This window comes from Stigmatopora argus, chromosome 4 (genome assembly GCF_051989625.1).
Source record: "Stigmatopora argus isolate UIUO_Sarg chromosome 4, RoL_Sarg_1.0, whole genome shotgun sequence".
In the NCBI taxonomy this organism is placed as follows: domain Eukaryota; kingdom Metazoa; phylum Chordata; class Actinopteri; order Syngnathiformes; family Syngnathidae; genus Stigmatopora; species Stigmatopora argus.
In genome coordinates, this window is record NC_135390.1 from 7459837 (window position 1) to 7483036 (window position 23200).

General features: G+C 38.8%; 1 protein-coding gene across 2 annotated transcripts in view; it reads left to right on the top strand.

Moving 5' to 3' along the window:
• Positions 1 to 23200, top strand: part of LOC144072974 (myelin basic protein-like) — a 24082-nt gene continuing 882 nt past the window's right edge. Inside the window, exons 1-4 of one of the 2 annotated variants that reach the window (XM_077598429.1) lie at positions 1 to 56; positions 492 to 544; positions 10401 to 10462; positions 16260 to 16347. In XM_077598429.1, the coding sequence (XP_077454555.1) occupies positions 517 to 544; positions 10401 to 10462; positions 16260 to 16347 (178 nt within the window). In that variant the 5' untranslated portion in view covers positions 1 to 56; positions 492 to 516. Of the gene's footprint in view, positions 57 to 146; positions 545 to 10400; positions 10463 to 16259; positions 16348 to 23200 lie in introns of those variants that run through there. The other variant, XM_077598428.1, reaches the window with a different exon arrangement.

Below are 23200 nucleotides of genomic sequence, written 5' to 3' on the forward strand. Positions count from 1 at the left end.
AATCCATCAGCATACCTTAAACTCCACACAACAACACTCTGATTCGGCCTTTTCAGGTAGTTAAGTACCATCATGTGATTTAAGATAAACGCACACATTTTCAAGGAGTCCAATCTACTAACTTTACTTTTAAGGTCATGTTTTCTTGTTATTTCGGTACACACAGCAGCAGACAGTCGCGTGAATTCATGGAAGGTTGATTTCTTTAGGCGCAGTAAATATCCAACCCTTGTTATTTACGCATAATTCCAGCCTAAACGTGCACCGACGTGTTCTAGCCGTCAATTCTTATCCGAGCCGCATTCCGCCCCACCCCTCGACGCAATTCTCATCATCACTACCACCGTACCTAAATCAGGAAGCGTCGACACGCATCGTGTCATTTTCTTCCCCGTATTTCCGCACGCATTTTTTTAATTAGAGCAGCGTCAAGTAAGAGAGGAAAATTGTTGACATTTTCTATGTTGACAAACACTGAGGATCTCTGACAGGACTGACAGCGAGGCTGAACTGTGGATGCAGTTGACGGTGGACCCAAGAGAGGGTACGTATATACACGCCGACCGTGCTGTTAGCAGCACAATAACAACTGAGAAATAGTCAAGTGAGAACACGCAACTATGGCATGATTATATGAATATAAATATGTTTTTTATGCGCGAGTGCGTCGGGGACGAAAAGCAAAAGCGGCTACCTCGGTGTTTTGTGTATTGTGCTCGGCATGCGTCGTGTTTCGCAACAAATCATGTTCTCTCAATGTCTTCAGGTGTATTTAATCACGCAAATTATGTTCAGATTACTGACTCTAATTTGTTTTAGTGGTTGTTTTCTATATTTATAATAAGTACGATGGGCAGCCCGGTGGGGCGTTAGGTTAGCGCGTCGGGCTCACAGCTCTGGGGTCCTGGGTTCGAATCCAGGTCACGTCCACCTGTGTTCTCCCCGGGCCTGCGTGGGTTTCCTTCGGTTACTCCGGTTTACTCCGGGTACTCCGGTTTCCCCCCACATTCCAAAAACATGCATGGTAGGCTGATTGGGTACTCTAAATTGCCCCTAGGTATGGGGGTGAGTGTGCATGGTTGTCCGTCTCCTTGTGCCCTGCGATTGGCTGGCCACCGATCCAGGGTGCCCCCTGCCTCGGGCCCGGACACAGCTGGGATTGGCTCCAGCACCCCCCGCGACCCTAATGAGGATAAAGTTCAGGTTCAGAAAATGAGATGAGGTAAGACTATTAAAATCGCAATGAAAATAAATATCATTTCATGATTTGATTTAAATGTAACTTAAAGAAATGCTCCTTCACCTATATATTTAGGTTTAGTTTCGTATAAATATTTATAATATTATATTTCAAGTCCCCATGTTGGTTATGTTAATTTCTCAAATGTCATTTGCATTTACAAATCCACTTTATTTTATATCAAGTAGCTGCAATCGGGGTTGTCAAGGATATGTGGTTACGTAAAATACAGTGTCACTTTGAATTCTTTTAATAATTGAGATTACTAATTTCTTTGTTCCTTAAACCAGGAGTCAGGTACCTTTTTGACAGAAAGAACCATAAACAATTCATATTCTGAAATGTTATTCCTTGAGAGCCATACTCGGTCGGATCGGAATAAGAATATATGAATGTGTGCATTTTTTTGCCATTCCACATCTTATAAAGTACAAAAAGTCTCTGAATTTTGTTGACAAAATTGCTACACTGTTGCTAATCAATGAGTACCCATGAGAGAATACATGCAGAAGAGTAATGAAAAATAATTATGATTAAAGCTGTGCTAGAGGTAGTGTCGGTGCCTCAGTGCTGTCGTGACGCTCCTATTGGTGCATTTGGGATTCAACTCTCATCAGCGGTTACCATATTTTATCACACAGGTTAGAGCCATATTTACCAATCTAAAGAGCCAAATATGGCTCCTGAGCCATAGGTCCCCTACCTCTGCCTTAGACTAAAAGAAGTCTTCGCTATACTTCCCAACTAGTATAAAGTGAACAATTTGTAATGTAAGTAGTGTCTGAGTCAATGTTTTACACATTTGAACAACTCATTCAGACAGTCTTTGCTTTTAAATGTATTCACTGGTTGGGAGAAAGCATTCTGAAGAGATTCTTCTTTGATGAATCAATAGTCTAATGGAGCCACCTCATGGTGTAGTGGTTCACTCGCCTGACTTTGGTGTGGGCAAATGTAGGATCGATTTCCACTATGGGGGTTCTATTGGAACGATACTCCACTGACTGAGCGTTTTACATTACCTTTTCCAGTCATCATCTTCACCATCCATCCCATAGCGTAATGCCCATTATCTACACAGCCCAGCATTTTCCAACTTTTTTGGATTGTTGTGATGCGATGTTGGATTTTTATATACGTACCTGCAAGGAAATATATGCAAACAAAAAATTAAATACCACTCACTTACAAAGGTGAACCCTTTATTAGCCACAAATTTACAGAGGAAAAAGGTTTGTTCAGTCTTTTGTGTATCCCAGAATTACATAGCTACATGGTGTTTCTCATGGTCACACCATATTTTTACTTTTTTTTGCGGCTTCTTTGTTGCAGGATCGCACCGTTTTTGGAAGCAACATTTTTTGGAAGCAACATTTTTTGGGGAAAAAATAGCATTGATACATTTAATTGTCATTCCTTTGATCAATGGAATAGAGATCTTCACAAATAGGTCAAATAGGATTGAGAAAAAAGAAATCATGAAAAGTAATCAAATGACAAAAAGAAATCATGAATGTGTTTCTTTAAACAACGCATTATTTGAAGACGCACCTTGATTCGCCGCTAAACTCTAACAGTATTGACTTGTCGTCCATCAAAGTGGTATTTGTTCCCTAACACAAACGTAATCCAACAAGACAGTGTATCTACTCCTTATAATTCACATTTTAGAAAAAAAAATGTTGATGATGCTTCACATCTACATGTGAAAGAATGTCCTTAGAATGTTATATCTCACAATCGCATGTGAAAAATGAAGGCACTTTTGCTTTCCCTCAAGATAGATGAAAAGTAACCTTGCATCAAAAATGCATTACATAAACCCATAGCCATGCCTTATATATATTTAAAAAATGATATCCAGTATATGTAGACTTGTTTTTTTTAAAATATTTTAACAAAGCATCATAGCCATTAACTAGTTTCCTTGTCTGCAATCAACAATTCTTAATATTAAATTACAATACAAATTATATTTTTGTAGGGGAACAGATTTTCATCACATTTTCCTGTTATGTTGCAATTTCACATGAACATTGCAATTGATTAACTGCTGTCTAGGTCAATAACCTGGAAATGGTCTTACGTGTAAATCTTTCAATCAATTTGCAATAACGTAAAGGAATATATGTCTGAGTTAAATAGAATTTGTTAACAAAGTTAACAAATTGTTATCTTGCTTCAGCTAAACTTTAATGGATTGTCTGCTCATGTACTCATTTTTATTCCAATGTGCTGTCCTAAAAATAGCAATTTCACATCCATGTGGCTGAATTTCCTCTACACTATTCAGAAGCTTGGCATTGGTACAACCTTCTGTGGGTGATGTAATCCTTACTTTTTAGTTGATGAGAGATTTTGTGTTTTAGAATCCTTAAATTCCAGGTTGCATAAAACCTGACAATTTCAGGTTTCTTATATATCAACATAGTCACGTCTTTATCTATAATGTTATACGATATACCCTGCTGCTCATAGAGTCTATGGATTGCATTCCTGGCATCCAATAAAGAATTCCAGAAATTGCATCCTAACCTTCTCATAGTTTTGGCCAAGCCTTAGTTTTCGTGTGACTATTTGATTAAGAAAGCTGCAGAAATCCTTCTCTCAAAATTTTATGGGCTACTCCACAACACCGTCAGTAGGACAGAATTCTTTTACATTGGTTTGCCTTTATAAACAAGCATGTACCAATTTAAGAGAAAATTTTGGATTTGTGTGAATGTACCGAACCCATTTTAGAAGTGTGTTTTATTTAGCTGTTCTGACATTTTTTTTCAACAGGTTAAATAAATAAACTACAGTATTAATAGCCCCACATTGCTATTTGACCTCAATGGAGGCACGGTGGTGCTGTCAGTATGAGACACTTGAATTACCGCATAACCTGCCATCTGATGTACCAGGAGTTCAATCTAAAAACATATTTGCATTTTCACTCCAAATCCTTTTGAAGAAGTTTTAACTCTCTTCTGTTGGTAGAAATTACCATATTTCTATGATTGTCCATATCAGTTTGAAAATAAACAAGATAAGAAGTTTCTCATGCATAACAAAACAAAACAAACAATTCACAGCCTATAGTTTATGCACTGTGGTGCCCAGACTGACATCAGTCTGTATCAATCTCACAACAGGCTTCATTCTGACAGATGAAAACTGAAAGGCATTTACTACCCAATTAATTAATTTCATTTTCATATAGCCACATATTATTTTGACTAATTATGGGCATAATAATAAATGAATAAAACAATTGCCCAGTATTAAATTTACATTTTCAAAAAACATGTTAGTTGTATAGAATTTTATATATTCATGAGTACATACTCATCTCATTTTCTGAACCGCTTTATTAGGGTCGCGGGGGTGCTGGAGCTTAATCCAGCTGACTCCGGGCCAGAGGCGGGGAACACCCTGCACACTCACACCCATACCTAGGGGCAATTTAGAGTGTCCAATCAGCCTACCATGCATGTACTTACAACAACAAACAAAGTGGGGGAGCAGTTAACATTTTTGTTGTTGTGAGACCAGCTAATTACTCAAAAAAGAAAAAACTTAACTCTCTTTACATTAAAAATAAAACAACTCCACTGTGGGTATTCTAATAAATGTTTCTTGGGTTAACAAAGCAGGAATAACAGCAGGCATGGGCCTTAATGTTCCAGAGCAACAGTGGGAGCCCTTAGGCTTTTCGCACTGGAGGAATTGCTGTGATTCTCACCAGACATTCACAGCTGACTGGTCACTGATAGTTGTTGGTCCTTTTCTAAATTCCCTTTATAATCCTCCCTACTAATTTATAAAACGGACATTGTTATCCTGGCGAGGAACAATTGCAACATAATGAGTCGTGTGACTACAAACACTTTGCTGGCTGCCCATCAGATGATCAGGCTCAAAATTATTCATCTTTGATTTCCTAAGATATGAAAGTTACTTTTTAAAATGAAATATAATACCTAATGCAAGTGACATTCTTGTAAAAGCATTTTAGTATGTAATGTATGTAAATCACAAATTTCTTCGAGCTCTGATAATTGAGAAAATGGAAGCAAAAAAAAAGACAATGAGGCGATTTATGTAATATTAGTTATTCCCCTGTACAGACAGACATATTTGAGCATAGGAGCATGTGATCATGAGTATTAGTGTCAGAATGATGCCACTTGATGGTGTAGAGCAGGGGTCACCAAACTACGGCCCGCGGGCCGGATACGGCCCGCCGGCACATTTGGACCGGCCCTCTGAACAATACCAGAGACGCTATCGGAATTTTTTTTTTTTTTTTTTTTTTTTTTTTTTTTTTTGGGGATGCGGCCCGCCGGCACATTTGGACCGGCCCTCTGAACAATACCAGAGACGCTATCGGATTTTTTTTCCTATTTGGCCTTGAAGACTGGGACGTTTTAATCTTGTGTTTGGTTCATTGCACCCCTGCTGAGCCCACAAATCATCCCAGTGAAGCGGGGCCTCGCATTGCTTCTTTGGTGACACGCGTGGGGAGAGTGTTTCCCTTTGAGGCATGCGGGCACGTCCACCGTTGCATGCACGAGCAGTGTTACCGAGACATCTGGACGATCGCAGGTGAGGGCGGAGCCCTGGGACCATCGCGGACTATTCAAGCATATTAAAACTGCAACCTGTTTGAGAACGGAATAATGGCGAAAAAGTTAGGTGAGAGAAAAAATGATTCAGAATGCAGGGTATTTAACCTGGAGTGGACAAACGATTATTTTTTTGTTCAATGCAAAGAAAAGGCTGTTTGTCTCATTTGTCAAGAGACGGTGGCGGTATTCAAAGAATACAATCTTTGCCGACACTATGACTCCCGTCACAAAGACAAGTACGATAGATTGCAAGGCCAAATACGAGCAGACAAACTCTCAAAGCGAAAAAGTGGACTACTATCTCAGCAGAACCAGGCATCCGTTCGGGCCAGCTTTTGGGTTGCTAAATTGATAGCAAGCAGCGGTAAGCCTTTCACTGACGGAGAGTTTGTTAAGAAATGTATGGATACTGTCGCGGAGGAGGTGTGTCCCGAGAAGAAAGATGCATTTAATGCCGTAAGTCTGTCGGTGAGTACAATGACCAGACGCGTTGAAGAAATCAGGAGTAATGTATATGCCCAGCTGCAGCAGAAGACGAAATAATTTGACTTTTTTTCATTAGCACTGGATGAAAGCACGGACGTGCAAGACACAGCGCAACTGCTCATTTTTATTCGTGGAGTTAGCGCAAACTTTGAGATTTGCGAGGATCTGGCAGCCCTCCAAAGTCTCAAAGGGACTACAACGGGAGAGGATATTTTTGACAAAGTGTGCCAAACCATGGAGAAGTTGGACCTGGACTGGTCAAAGCTAGCTAGCATCACGACTGACGGGGCTCCTAGCATGGTGGCCGAAACTCGCGGTCTAATAATGGGACACATGAACCGGGAGTTGGAAAAAAGGGGTCTCACCGCCCCGCTACGAGTCCACTGCCAAATTCACCAGCAAGCACTGTGCTGCAAAATGTTGACGTGGGATTCTGTAATGACGGTTGTGGTGTCGTGCATAAACTTCAGAGCAAAGGGAGAAGATTGTGCATGGCACAACAGAAAGTTAATGTTCCATGGCTTTTTTTTCTATGAAGAACCCAGAGAGAGTTATTTAGTTATTATTTATTTCATAAATAGTGTTATTTATTTCCTGTTTTTTCTGTGAAGAACTCAGAGAGGGTTATTTAGTTATTATTTATTTCATTAATAGTGTTATTATATGTTTCCTGACTTTTTTTCTGTAAAGAACCTGGAAAGGGTTATTTGGTTATGTGTGGCTTTCTGGAAAACAATAAAAAAAAATTAAGCTCCCCTACGATCGTCACACTTTTTCTGTTACAAACTGACACCGGCCCCCCATCAGAGAAGGGAAAAGTTATGTGGCCCTCACAGGAAAAAGTTTGGGGACCCCTGGTGTAGAGGTTCACTCGCCTGACTTTGGTGCGGGCAGGCGTGGTCTAAATTTCCTCTGGTGGCGGTATTAATGTGAGTGCAGATGATCGTTTGTCTCTCTCGGTGTGCCCACGGCTGACTGGAGACCAGTCTAGGGTGCAGTCTGCCTATTGCCTGAGGTCAGCTGGGATTGGCTCTACCAACCCCAGCAACCCTTGTGAAGGCACGCCGTATGGAAGATGACTGAATGAATGAGCTTGGGCCGATAATTTTCAATACACAAATTTGATAGGTTTAAGTAATACCCGCATTGATAAAATGTCTAACCCCCATACCCGGAGGTCCCTTTTTCTTGAAATCGTGGCTTTTGTTTGCCATTTTCCTCTATTTCCATGCTCTTTCAATTTATTAAAGTAGATACTTTTCGCTAAAGTGCATGTCAAAATGGTGTTATCATTCCCTTTAAATTCCCACTGTCATCTCAGTGGGTAGTTTACTGAATTTGATACAGTGGATTTCACTCCCCCACAACCTGTGTTCCTTTATTTTTTATTTATTTTTAATAAACCACAAAAGTGCTGCACGCTGTTTTAATTGTGGTTTAAAGCTTCAGCTATTGGCCGTTGCCGCTTGAGTCAGTAACCAGAAATGATGTATGAAAAAGGAGGATTTTTTGCGCACAGTGCCCTCATCCCTGTACTTTCATTGTTGTGGTTGCCAGCCAGTTTTTTTCTTCTTCGAACAATTCAATCCTTTTCCTGGGAACAATGGTGAGTAAGTATTAGGTCTGAAATCGCTCCAACACAAACACTGTAGCTACAACCCTCAACATATTTCCATTTGCCCAAACAGTGAAAGCCGAGTGAATTGAGCACATCAAGAAAATGGAGTGCACAAGGGAAGCAGTCTGTTGTTTGATCAAAACATTTTATTGAAGACTGCTTTGACCAAGTGACAATTGAAGTGTTCTCAACGATGGCCTTGGAACCAAAACAAGGCATGAGTCGGCGTTGTTGGTTTGTCACCTAAGTGCAGCAGTAAAAATAACCAAATATTATTTTCCAATGATAAATTATTAATTTTCCCCTGATGACTGTATCCGGCTGTGCACTAACTCCTACTTCTCCCAGCATTTTTTTTATTGCGAATACATTTACAAGGTATCAGCATGGTCTGAATTAATCTGGCAACTTCTGAAATATGTTCAAGTTTCATGTCGGCACTGGCTCCTCTGTCATAAGCGCTGCGGTCGCTGGTGCTGGGGTCGATGAGTTCATGCATGGATACTGAACACTGATAATCAGTGGGACCACTTCAGCTCATTTTCCTTTAGCGGTGCCTGAAGCCGTGAGAATCGATCTTCTACTTAGACACACATTGTTTTAATTTACTTTTGCAAGCTCAACTCAAGAACACCCTACGTCAACAGCATGACATAGGTTGTGAATTGCATGCGCTTTTGAACTACAGGAAGCCAAACAATGTAGTAATGATCCTTCATAGCTTGTGAGAGCATCAAGCGGCTGATGGATATAGTGTCTATTAATATTCTATTACAATTAGTCAGTCAAAAAGTCTTGACACCTGAGTTAGATACCTCTGTGTATTTACCATATATTAGTAGGCTAAACTACCTTCAAGTTTCGATATTTTTTTTCTTTCAGTCACCATATGACTGATTTTAACGCACTAACTCTTGCTAATTATATATTTTGTGTACAGTAATTCCTTGACATACAAGTGCCCCGACATACGAGGAATTTGAGATCCGAGTAAAATTCCGAGCAAATATTTGCTTTGAGATACGTGACAAATTTTGTGATACGAGCATACGAAACAGCCAAGTGGCCGAGGCGTGAGAGGCTGCTTATGATTTCAGCGCAGTCTTTCTCGCCACATCTCCCTCGTGTAAAGATCTCTACGAGCACTGGGCGGAGCGTTGCATGTTTTTTGCTTTAGTGCAGAATTAAGGGAAACACAATGGGTCCAAAGCAAGATGGTGAAATGAAGGGTAGTGTGAAGAAAAGCTGTATGATGACAATGGATATTAAGCATGAAATAATCCAAAAGCATGAGTAGTGTACGCGTGACTGAGCTGGCTCGCCAATACGGCTGGAGAAGCAGGAAGTTCATCTCCAAAGCCGCGGTGGAATACATTATTAACCCCTTTGCCTTGGTTATTGCACAAGAAGGTTTACATTTAGTGTAACGTAAGATTAAAACTTAAGTGTGTATTGGAATCTAAGTTCATTTAAGTTAAATTTAAAGTTTATGTTATGTTACGAGGGCATCCTTCAAGTCTCTCTCTCTCTCTCACCGCGTTGTACTGAATAATGTCTAGTTTTAGTGTTAAACATAACCAATAGCTATTTGTCACTCTGTTAGTAGAGGGTGAATTACAAACAATAAAAATATGTATCTCCATTGGAATATCCTGTTTTTTGGTGTTTTTTCAGCGGGTGGAAACAAATTAATTTGTATTTTGTTCATTTCTATGGGAAATGTTGATTTGAGATACGAGTAAAACGACATATGACCTCAGTCCCGGAACCCATTAAGCTCCTATCTCAAGGTATGACTGTACAATAAACTGTTTAAAAAAAGAGGAAGACTTTGAGTTGTTCATGCGTTAGAAAGACCGAGGCCGTTTTCAAGTTGGGGCAAAGAACTGAGGGAGTTAAAGACAACTTGACAGTCAATGACAACAGAACACGAGAGTAGTGCGCAATTGCACGCGAGCAGCTTAGAGGGAACATTGGTTGCAATATTTGAATATCTGAATGTAGCTTCTGAAATCACACGAAATGGTGAGAGAGTAAAATCTGGCAGACTGCATTTGCATGTGTTCTCATTTCAGAAATAAACTCTTCTGAATTGTAATAGGCTTTTAGCACACACCCACTCCTTAACACCTTTTCTTCTTTTTCCCTTTTTATTATGCAACAGTCTTTTCTTGCAAATCCTAGCAGGATCACAACTCTGATTGTGTAATGTTCTAGAATAAAAGTGGCTGGGAGGCCTCACATTTCACCTTCATGACATCTTTCTTAGCACGACAAGACATTTTGGTCTTCAATAAATTCAAGCCTGGCACTAAACTGATCAAAGAGCATGTGTTATAAAACCTGCACATCTGGCACATAAATTACATTTAAAAAATGGTCCCAATGTTGTTTCTCTTTTCACTAAATAGTTAATAGACTTCATTTTTCTTTCTGCCAACAGCCTCTGTCTGCAGCATGGGGCAGCGTCTAGCCAAGAGAGAGTCACCAATAGAAGACAACCAGGTAAAACCTTCCCAAGGTGCTTTCATGTCTGTATGTCAGTGTTAACATTAGCGTTTATCGGTTGGAGTTTGGATTAATTGTGGACGTGCAGTAATACCCCTGTGCCCACTAATTTATTAATTTTAGTCAGTCTTCCATCCCTCAAATCACAGAGCACAGTGTGAAAAGTCCATGTCTCTTTATTTGACATTCATTTCAATGTGTATACTCCACTAATCTCTAATAAAAGCATTGAACACACAAAACAACCTGTTATAAACAGGCAAACTTTAACAAGACCTTTACTATTTCATTGAGGTCCATCATTACACAATTTTAAACAGAAATAAGGAGACCCCCACTAAAATGTACTATAATTGATACTGATCATTTAGTTGTAGTAATTTTAGCACCCACCATGCAGGATGGGCTTATCTCAAGTCTCCTGTTGCAACTACCTAGGTACTCTCTCTTCGCTCCTCTGTTTACAAAATAGCCCCTTCCACCAGAAATTTCATCAAAATATTGTTGACACAGAAGCAAGGTAGAGGAGGGAGAGACCCGTATGGAAAAGATGAAAAGGTTTTTCCTCGATGATGCAATTAAATGAAGATGCAATTACGTTTGACATGTCATTGAAGCATGTCAAAGATCAAGGGTTCATTTCAAGATTCAAAAGATGTTTTTCATTTTCTTGTAATTGTTTATGACTACACATCCTTTTCATATGATTTATAAAAACACCACTGGGAAGGGTGGTATATTAATTAATTTAATTCTTCATAATTACATTACACCCATCTAAATATGGGTGTATGCCTGAGATGGAGGGTGACAAATGAGGAAAGCGACAAAGTGGAATAGAGCTAGAGGCAGACGGGAACTATTAAAGGCGTGTTTGTTTGATTGTCGCGTGTTCAATAAATTGAATGAAAGAGCTTGTAATGTTCCTTACTACTACTTGGTTACTGTCAATGTTGGGAGGAATCTTTGATTTAAGACATTTAAAATAATAGTTCCAATAACAATATTGCTAAATTAGGGAAAATACTCAGAGATTTATCTTCATCTAGAATAAAAATTGTGAGCTGTTCCACCTAAAATAAGTGAAAAAATAGTGAGTTTTATGTTTTTAGGGATTATTTTCAAGATGATTGTCAATCAAACCCTCACATCAGAAACTTTCACTATGTCAGTTGCATCCTAATCTTGGCAGGGTATGCATTTGTTAGCAGATCCATCACAATCCTTTAGAAAGCGATAGGAAATGTTCCCATTTTTGAGTTGGTTTCTCTGTTTACAGTTATCTACTACTCAATGAAGCACCCTTGTAGCACATAGACCGGGCCTGCATACGATCAACGAATCCCAAGATCGTATTCATACATTCATGATCACAATACAAGCATTCACTCCCAAAAACATATTTAGATATTTTTTTTTACATTTTTCTTTCATGGCAATGTCTATATATATATATAGGCTTTTGACCGCTAGGTGTTTATACCATGTAATGAGATTAAATCACCAGTAGTGGGGGACAAATTGCCACAATTTTCATGAAGCTCCCTGTATCTGGGTGTCATTTCCTTGTCTTGATAAGTATTATGAATGCCCTACTCAAAGGACACCAAAGAGGAACAATAGTTTGTCACACTAGATGATTCAGCATTTTGTGTGGTTTGTTGTAGCAGCTGTAATTCTATATCAGCTCTGCCATTCTAAACAAGTATCTGAACCTTTTGAAATGCTTCCTAAACGCCACCCTGGTGAGGTGTTTTGGCCGAGGGATGAACCAGGACACGCTGGTGTCCCTGCTGACCTTATAATGCCTCTAGTAGATAACAGAATTGTATGGGTCACGTAAAACTCTCAAAAATGTTAATATTTATTTGATGATCACATAATCAAGCTGTCGCCATTGAAACTGCAAGTACATAATACGAGTGGTAAAACTAACATACCAGAATGATAAATACTAACATTACTTGTGTCTCAATACCACATTAATTCTTTCATTCAAGATCGAGCTGAAAAAATAGAGCCCGACCCGGCCCATAGATATTAGAGCCCGGCTCAGCCTGAGCCCGGCGAATTAACTTGATTTGCAGGCCCGAGCCCGAAGCAAACGCAACATTTCATATTTCATTTGTGAGGGGTGGGTGATTTATGATAACAGATTAAAGCCTCTCTTTTGAAACAAAATCGAAGTTAAGCAAGACTGTATAAACATTTACATCTTTTATATGATAATATAGATGTTTGACGATTTCAACTGTTTAAGTGCCTGCTCAGCGTATAGGTGCCAGTCTTTTTGCTCTCGTATGAGCATGACCTACAGAGAGTTGGGACCTTGGTAACAAAGCCAACTATCAGTAACACAATGCGCCGCCAGGGATTCAAATCCTGCACTGCCAGACGTGTCCCCCTGCTGATGCCAAGACACATCCATGCGGTTCGTTAGAGAGCATTTTGATGATCCAGAAGAGGACTGGGAGAATGTGTTATGGTCGGATGAAACCAAAATAGAACTTTTTGGTCCCGACCGTGTGGTTCTGGGATTTTTGCTCACCGTTCTTGTTATCATTTTGACGCCACGGGGTGAGATCTTGCATGGAGCCACAGATCAAGGGAGATTATCAGTGGTCTTGTATGTCTTCCATTTTCTAATAATTGCTCCCACGGTTTATTTCTTTACACCAAGCGTTTTACCTATTGCAGATTCAGTCTTCCCAGGCTGGTGCAGGTCTACAATTTTGTCTCTGGTGTATTTTGACAGCTCTTTGGTCTTGGCCATAGTGGAGTTTGGAGTGTGAGAGACCGAGGTTGTGGACAGGTGTCTTTTATACCGATAATGAGTTAAAACAGATGCTATTAACACAGGTAATGAGTGGAAACCTCGTTAGAAAAAGTTAGACCTCTTGGACAGCCAGAAATATTGCTTGTTTGTAGGTGACCAAATACTTGTTTTAATTTGGAAATAAATTCTTTAAAAATCAAACAATGGGATTTTTTCCCCACATTCTATCTGTCATGGTTGAGGTTTACCCATGTTGACAATTACAGGCCTTTCTAATCTTTTCAAGTAGGAGAACTTGCACAATTGGTGGTTGACTAAATACTTATTGTCCTCACAGAACTTGTTCTTGTTGTTTTGTCTGTTGTAACAATGACAATTGTATTCTCATAAAAATATTTTTCAAAACATTACTTTATTAATGGAAAAACCAAACATTATTAGTTTGTAAGGAAGATTGTTTATATTTAAAATATGCCACTGGGTGTCATTATATTGGTTTCAGGTAAGTTGACTATGGTAACCTCAGTCAATTGTTTAGCAACATAATTGGTTTTCATAGCAGCATTTAGTTCCAAAGAAAGGATGACAGTTACAGAATGTGTTCTAGTGCTCGTTACTCCTAACTTGAGTTCCTTCCAACTCAACGACAAAACAGTGACACAATTTCCTCATCACAGCTAGTCTATAAATAATTTAAGCACTATGTTAAATAACTTCTACAGTATAATATTTTGTCAGAGCAGGCATAGTCAATTTTGCCTTATCAGCTAAATTTGTTATGACATATCACATCAAGATAGTTATTGCCGAGTTGCTGTAAAAAAGGATATGGATTTCTGCGGTCTCATCATTGGCATGTTCTTCAGGATGTGATGCAAGGCCCTGCAGCACCTGTGCACTCAGACTTTAGATGATGCCTAGAAAAGCAAATTCCAATGTAGATAAATATGCTGGTGGAAACAGTATATTTTACTAGTCAAAGGTTTCTCACTAAGAAAATAAAGTCAGTAACCAATACTAAATAGGCTGAAAAGGCATAGAGGGTCTGCATTTCGTTGGCTATTGAAAAATGGCGAGTAAATGCTTCATTCCTTCAAAATGCAAACTTTCATAATAAAATACAGCTGAAAATTTACTACTGAAAATGTAAGCAAGATTTGAACTCTCTGTATGAATCCTCACACAAGATATTCAAAGTGAAAATGAAGAATCATCTTTCCAGTTGAGGGAGCCTAAGGCTCAGTTTAACACTCCATGTTGGTTTCTGATTACAACAATGCCCTGGGAAAAAAAAACTTGCCTTGTTCCTGTTGCTCTGAGTGGGTTGTGTTTGGACACTGAAGTTTTCAAAATGACTGTCCTCCTACTTCCCCTGTTTTGTGATGATGTAATCACCTTAAAAGTCACACTATCAAGTTTTATCGAGTTTTTGCACCTTAACTAAATTATACTAAAATTTAATCTAGCCAGAGTATTGAAAAATAAATGATGAAGGCACGCACAGATCCATAACTATTGAAGTTGTGCAATAAAGAATATTTTTGTACCGATTGCCTAGAGGACATATTTCGCAATGAAAAACAGTAGTCAGGACTCGTTGCGTTTATTGTGCAACGAGTCAGAATATGACATTGAAAGATGATCAAAGGACTAAGAATGTTCTGAAACACATGAAGAAAAAAAAGAGTGACAGCCCGACACGGAACATGGAAGCATCCCAAGCTCCATTAAAATCGGATCTTCGGTGCCTACTGGATGGCAATTATCTTATATTTACGAAACTCGACTCTACAAACAAGCATGGTGATTGAAAAACAAATGATTTATCAGTTGAAATTTAAACCAGATATTTTTTATTAGTACATTTTTAGCAATTCCAGGCATACAATACCAGTTAAAGCCTTTTAGTTTTCGTTTTCATGTCATTTTTAACTATGATGGCTAGCCCGCATGCCAAACATCGAGCATCAGTATATTTTACTGCAGTTTAGCCCAAAAAACAACCCGATTCACTGGCCACGTGTAATTTGTCACTTGGTCAAAGCAGTCTTCAGTAAAATGTTTTGATAAAAACAAGAGAATAAGCTACTTACAGGCTCCTCCAGTTCCTTCTTTGTGCGAATGGAAGAAAATAGAGGCTTATATCAGCAGTGTTCATGTTAAAGAAATTTCCTACACAACACGAATTAACCATTTTTCTGATGAAACTTGAATTTTTTGGTAAAAACAACTAAAATGCTGGCCACCACAATAATGAAACTAAATGGAAAATGTGCAGTGACGGTGCAAATGTCACTTAGGTGTCTATTTGGCTATGTAGCGTGGTCCTTCCTGAACGAAGTGAAACTAGTGTGAATGCCTTGCATGTTGGCTTCAGAAAGAGAAGTTTATATCAAGCATTACAGCATTTTCTTGTTAAATGTGTGTTTCGTAAACTGAAAAATGTTGAATCATTCGTGAATAGAGGTACCGCTGTAATTTTAAAACTAATTTCCATTTTCTACAGGCCCAAGGTACCAGTAAATAGCTAAAAGTGAGCAATTTTATTTAGTATTTATTTTTTTGTACTCTGATATTCCAAGATAACACCTTGTCCCAATTTTATACACAGAGTAAATTCATTTCAAGCAATGGTATACCAGTGTATATACATAAAGGATGTGCTTTTTTTGCTCTCAGTATATAACAACTGAGGAGTCACATCCTTTACAGGGGGTAATTTGAACATTCTTAGTTTCAAACACTCTTTCAACCATACATTTTCATGAATTTCTATTTGAGGTTCTCAGTGACAGAATAAGTGGTAGGAACTAGGATTGAATGAATGTATATGAATAATTGTGTATCAGTCAATTTATTAACCATCATTTACACTATGTTTAAAAGACCTCAGGAACAAATCTTTGCTATATTAAAAGGTTAATCAATTAGTTGGGTGGGATTCTTTTTCTCACCATTGATCTGGCTCTTTTGTTTCCATGGTAACTCCACCTTCTAAACCTGTTTTTGCTCTCAAAGGCCTTATCACCTGAGACCAAAGATGAGGAAGGGCCACCAGCAGCAACCATAGCAACAGAAGAAGCTGAACAACAAGATGAAGTCTTTGGTGAGAGCTTAACCTTCATTTGTATTTGGATATCTACTGGCAGAAGGGCCACCATATTATGTGAATTGCAGTTTTGTTTGCAATTTTTGCAGGTAGCTGATGGTAATAGTGCTTTCAAATTCTTACAAAAACAGTACTAAATTGTATTCTCCAAATTCCTGCTGGCATGCTTCAACTGAACTGAAAAAGTAAAATCACAGGCCTAATTACTAGTCCCCCCGCTTTGAACCCTGTGGTTTATTATAGTCCAGAGCAGCTAATATATAGATTTTTTTTTGGCAGGGTAATGAGATGCACATGTTTTGCTCTAAATATACCAGAGAATGATACAGGCGCACGTACCTTATAGTCCAGAAGATATGGTAAATGTTATGCATGCATACAATGTTTTAATCATCAGTTCCTGCTGTTCAAATAAATGAACTAGCTCTTACCAATGTTTTGCGTTATGTCAAACTCAGTTGTAATTGTTAAAATAAGAACCGAAGTTAAGCTGTTTGAATGCTAAAAAGTCATACATTTTATTTCATGTTAAATGGATGGACTAACACTGGTGATGGTCCATCACTTTTTGGGTAATGTCAGCGGCGCTTAAACCCTTAGTTTTACCCTGTGATGATGCATGTACTGTAGTTGTTTTATTTTATTTTTTTTGTCTTCAGCTAAACATAGCAATTTGCCACACTTTTCCAATACTTTTGATGGTGTAGGAAATCTGCACAATTAGTCTGCTGAGTTTGAGAGGCTGATAAAGTAGTATTGATTGAGTGTAAAAAAAAATATATATATAATGGAGTCAATGTGGAACAGTGGTGAGTACTGACCGTGTCATTTTAAAGACAATCAATATTCTATTGTGCACGAAGGCTCCACAAACAACAGATTGTGACTATGTCTTTCTTAATCAGTGTTTGGTAAAAAGCCAGGATTTCTTATATTTTAAATGACTGTCAAAGGGCTGCTCCTGCTAATTAGTTGTCCCTTTTTTGAACAATAATCAGGAGAGCAGACTGGATCAACAGCTGCCTAATAAATTTGTGATCCAAATCAGCTCCAATTACCTATCATCCGTTCATTCTTGCAATTTATTCAATGCCTTCTCTAATGCGGTAGTGTCTGCAGATATGACAAGGCATGAATGGATCAGGGAGTTAATGACTCATTCATTGAACTTTGCCTATTTTTTTCTCTTTAAATGTTTCACTCATTATAATGGTGTTTTTCTCCTACAAATGTAATTATTCGAAAAACTAATATGGTCGAGTTATCAGGAAAATAAACATGGAAATTTTAAGACGGTTGCAATGAACATATTCAACTATTCTACTGGTATGGTCTGAAATGGATGATATCTACATCCTCGAGCAACATTCTTATACCTCAAGACTCAAAAATAAAATATTACTCATATATACTCATTTTACACTGGCGGCCCGGCGGATGAGTGGGCCTCACACTTCTGCGGTTCTGGGTTCAAATCCAGGTCGGTCCAACTGTGTTGCGTTTGCCCGTGGGTTTCCTCCCACATTGCAAAAACATGCATGGTAGGCTGGTTAGACACTCTAATTTGCCCTAAAGTATGAGTGTGAGTGTGAATGGTTGTCTGTCTCTTGGTGCCCTGTGATCGTCTGGCCACCGATTCATGGTGTTCCCCGGCTCATGCCCGAAAGTCAGCTGGGATAGGCTCCAGCACCCCCTTGAGAGTACATAGCGGTTCAGAAAATGATAGGATGAAAATGAATCATTTTACATTCCCAACTTCAACAGGGTTCTATCCACGTTCAATCAGTAGCCAAGGTTTCACATTTCCTTTCTGATTACAAAATCCTTATTTTTTTACTTCATTAACATCCACGCACTTGACGCTCAAACACTCTCACAGTCCGTGCAAATGGATCATGCACCAGGCGAGAAGGTGACTTTTGCTGACGCACAAGCCGAGAAAAGTAGCAACCTGCAGACTGCTTTACTCGATGTTTAGAGGAGGCTGGCTTTTGCCATGGGACCTGAGAACAATGTCTCTCAGCCGACTAGTTGGCTAAAACACAGCACGTGTGTACCAGATGAGATGGCTGATTCTGCCTCTCAGCCTGATCAATGGTGAATAGAAATGATAGGGGTGTGCAGCTCATGGGACATTTTAGAATCAGGAAGTTCCAACCGTGTCCCCCGGGGGATCTTTTGCGGGATACTCTGGGAGTATAGGGATCCGGAATCCATGATATCTGGGGTCCGGTCCTTCTATGACCGGTGTCAGAGTCTGGTCCCAGTAAGTAGGATCTGTTTCTAATGTCGCCAATTCTGTTCGCAACTTTTATGGACAGAATATCTTGGCGCGGCCATGGCTTTGCGGGGGTACGGTTTGGTGGCCTCAGTATTAAAACCCTGCTTTTTGCAGATGATGTAGTTCTGTTGGTTTCATCAAGCCTAATTTCGTATGTGGAAGTACGACTGTAGTTGTCAGCCATTTCATCTTATATCTTTAAGCATTTAGAAACAAATGGGGACTTTATTTAACAGTTTTAATGCAAATAGTGTACCAAACGATCGGCGCCGTGGCTTGGCCCATGATGTAATGTTGGGGGTGCCTCCTTGCTGTACTTCCGGTTTGTGCTACTTTTCCACTAAAAGGCAAACACCACTATCAGCTATGTAGCCCTTAAAAGCACATTATGGGTCCATTACCTGGGCTGACCTAAAGCAGAAACCCTCTTAGCAGAGCAGAACCCTCTCAGCATTCCTGTTCGTTTATTTCTGACCCATGCTACGTACGTTACAGTTTCAGCATAGCAGGGAGAGTTGATGGAACTCCAGTGGTGTTAGGAACCTAGTTGAATTGAGGAGCATAGCAATGGAATAATAAACTAGTTAGATGTAGACCTATTGACCATGCACACTTCTGTGTCAAAATTACCTCAGAGGGTCACCCTTGATCTTACTACTTCCTTCTCCTCAAACTGTTTTTGCATTGTGGGTCTTGTATTGGGAATTGCATTTACATTAGACTGCAATACAATGGTTGTTTCACCCAAATTTTTCACTTGGAAAATTTGAGGGGAAAACAAGAAAAGCTCAACGTTAAATGAATGTATTGTATACATTGACACATTCACACAGGTAAGTGCGTTAAACTTCATCTGTGCAAAAGTGTTGTGGTCCAGTTATTTTGTCTCCATGGCCGTGTCAGACACAGAGTGACACAAGTCCCATCACTGTCATCATGAAACCCCTCCTTTTCTCTGAAAGGCCCTGATTGTTAAAGGGAAACATCCATCACTGGAACAGTGTCCGTTGCTTTGACACCATTGTTCACATTCCCTTTTTTTCTCTCAGCACACATTCGCGCCTGTGATCTTGTTCTTTTGCTGTCAGATTTTTTTTTTTTATTCTCTAAGTGAGTTAGTTTAATGTAATATTGTTTTGCTGACAGTTTGGCTCAAATCTGTCCTTGTTTATGAGCTCAGGATGATAATAAGATCATTTTATTCTTTCAATTTCATGGAGAAATCAGCCATCTCTCTAAGCATTCAAGTGTCAGAGCACAATGTTGCAATATTGAAAGCATCTGTGTACCCTTTTGGCCTCTTGAACCAGTCATCTGGCATTGACCAGCTGGCAGGACAATTATCCCGAGTGTGTGTGTGTGCATTTGCATGTGTATGACTTTAGGTTATAAGAAGTGGGAATGACGTGTAACTGAGAAAACAACCAAAGCCTTCTCGAAGGGTCATAATCAAGAAAAGCCTTTCACACCCTGAATAGTGCTGGTTGTAATACTCACACCAATTTATTAATCCTAATTCCCATCATAGATCACTCCACTCTCAGGCAACATGTTCCATTACAATTTAGTGAGAAATGAATTCGTGGAGCTCTTTAATTTATAACTATCCTCATACAACTACCTTTTATGCAAGGTGTAACTGTTGAAAGATTGTGGTAATGTGGATTTGAATGATTACATTGTGCATGCCATGTACAATATGTTATTGGGCACACCTCTCCAATGCAGCAGCAAAGAAAGTGTTCTGCATTTGAGGCAGGGAAATTGCAAAAACATTTTTTACCTCGAGCTTTTATTAAAAGTTATTATTGAAATGGCCAGTGTTTAAAATTTTCGTGGCCAGGCAAAGCAGAATGTCCTTGTTTTCTTGCTGTTGTCTCTGTCTTGGCTCCCAAAGGATTTGGTTTTTGAAAATTTCCGTCAAGACTGGCATATATTCTAATCTGCTGTATTTTTCGCACTGTGGAGGTGCACCATAAAGACTTACATTTTCACAAAAGATGACAGTGCGCGTTATAATCAGATGCACCTTTTTATATATGGATCAATATTGGTTAATCATGGTATGACAATCCTTTTTGCACTGTTCAGTCTAGTAGAAAAACCACACAATCACTATTTTTACCATGAGTACTTTGCCTTATAATCCGGTGCGCCATATATATGGATCCCGTTTTAAAATAGGCCATCAAATGAAGGTGCGCCTTATAATCCGGAAAATACAGCATTCAATTTTATTCTCAGTAACTTTCTTGTGATTTTTAGAGGAAAAAGAAAATACCTTCAATCATTGCTACTACCATTCCAACTGCAAATTATACAATGTGGAACAAATAGCATGCTTTCTGATCTCTGAATTAAGAATATCATTTTATTAAAATAGTTTTATGGGCAAACTGTTTCTCAGTCTTACTGAATGTCTCAAGTACTAAATCCTGCATGGGTTTGAAGACAGTCACTGGCTTTTTATTACATTGTGGGTGCTTCACATCCAGCATGAATGTAGCAGCAGAGGGCTGTCCACCGCTGGGTAGGAGTTTTGGTCTAAAGCCACATACTGTAATTCTGGGTGTTTGTTTAGAGGAATGCTTTCCGTTCCACAGTTTCACAATGCCCTGCTTCATATTCTCTTCACATCGAGGAGGAGGAAAACTGATGAGATTTTGTGCCCACTCGCCACATACTTTAAACCATCAAGATTTGGATCTTTCTGCTTTTGTTAGCTAAATCTCCAATTTGAACCCATCAGAGAAACATACCTTAACCAAGGCTAGGTTCCAGTTAAATTCAATCTCATCCAATGCTACTCAACAGAAAGCACATTAACCAGCGAATTTTAACATCAATTCAGTTACAGACTTTATATTTCATTAAAAGGTAAGTGTAAATGCAAGGGCATATTCATACCTACAGCTATTTTGGTGTAGGGCTGCCACAAATGATTATTTTGATCGTCAATCAGATTGAATGTAAACATAATATTGCACCACTAAGCAGTGTTTTTTTTATACATAACTAAAGATGGACCGATATATGGGCTTTTTATCCCAAGATCAACCATTGGCCAATTTACAAAGAAAGAGCTAGTTTCATGGAAAAACAGTTATGTTCAATATGTTGGTATGGGAGTTTGTTACCTCTTTATAGCACCACATAATGGTCAATAGGAAGTGAAATGCTTTTGCTTGTATTTTCTCTGTTCGATCTACTTATTAGATGCTATTTTTGAGTTTTGTGACAATACGGGACAAAGCGCCTCACTTTTTTTCAATTAGAAATGTCATTTTCTGCATTAGATACAACGGAATTTATTTGAGAACATGCAGAAGGAGAGAATACATATTATTCCTCACCTACTTGCTTAAAGATTAAGTTGAAGACCCTAACAAATTGGAATCCCATAATAATAATAAAGTGAGTAAAATGTAGCATGTCTCCTCATTATCTGTGTAGCTATGTCCAAAATCAGATTCAGTAAATGTCCCCAAGTGGAAATCCATACTTATAGGAGTTATTTTAAGGACACAATACCCTTTTCTTCTTTTGCAAAAACTATGCAGCTCTGACAATGTGACATTGTATCAGTCAATATGCATGCATATCATCTTGTGTAGTCCAACACCATTCCACTTCCATACAGTGTGTATATTGTTTAGTTGGCTGGAATGCACTGGATTTGTAGAAGTCTAGCAGTGCAAGTTACATATTTATAAATAGCAACTAATGAAAACTCCCAAATCTCCGAAAATTAGAATTTTTGAAAAGGTTCAATAAACAAAGCACCTGCTGACTACCTCAAAACACATGAAAAAGCCTTTATGTAGTATATGCATTAGTATATGTATTTGTATAATTATATGGATACGTTAAAGAACATGTATAGAAATATAAAAAACTGCTTGCAAAAGCAATCTCTCCAGCATTATCCATCAAGGTTAATTCTAGTTCAAATTCTGATGTTTTTGGACTTCTTAACCCAGCAGCATTAAGGGCACAACCCCAGTCGTATGAAGAAGTTTGGGCATAACTGATCATTTTCAAGATTTTCCCTTATAAACCAATAGTTGTTTGGATCAGCAATTTCAGTTAAATCTATCATATAGGTATGCTAAAGCACATTTGGACAAGCCAGCTTCATTTTGGAATAATGTACTATGGAGTGATGAAACTAAATGTGAGTTATTTGGACATACGAGGGGGCTGTATGCATGGCGGAAGAACACAGCATTCCAAGACAAACACTTCTACCCACAGTAAAATTTTGTGGGGGTTCCATTATGCTGTGGGACTGTGTGGCTAGTGCAGATACTGGCAATCTTGCTAAAATTGAAGGTCGCATGAATTTCAGTCAGTATAAGCAAATGCTTATGAACAATGTTCAAGAAGCACTGACAAAATTGAAGTTGCATCAGAGCCAGATACTTCAACAAAACAACAACCCGAAACACTGCTTAAATTCTATTAAGGCATTCATGCAGAGGAACAAGTACAACTTTCTGGAATGGCCATCTCAGTCTCCAGGTCTGAATAATATTATCTCCATGCTCAGAAACCATCCAACCTGATTGA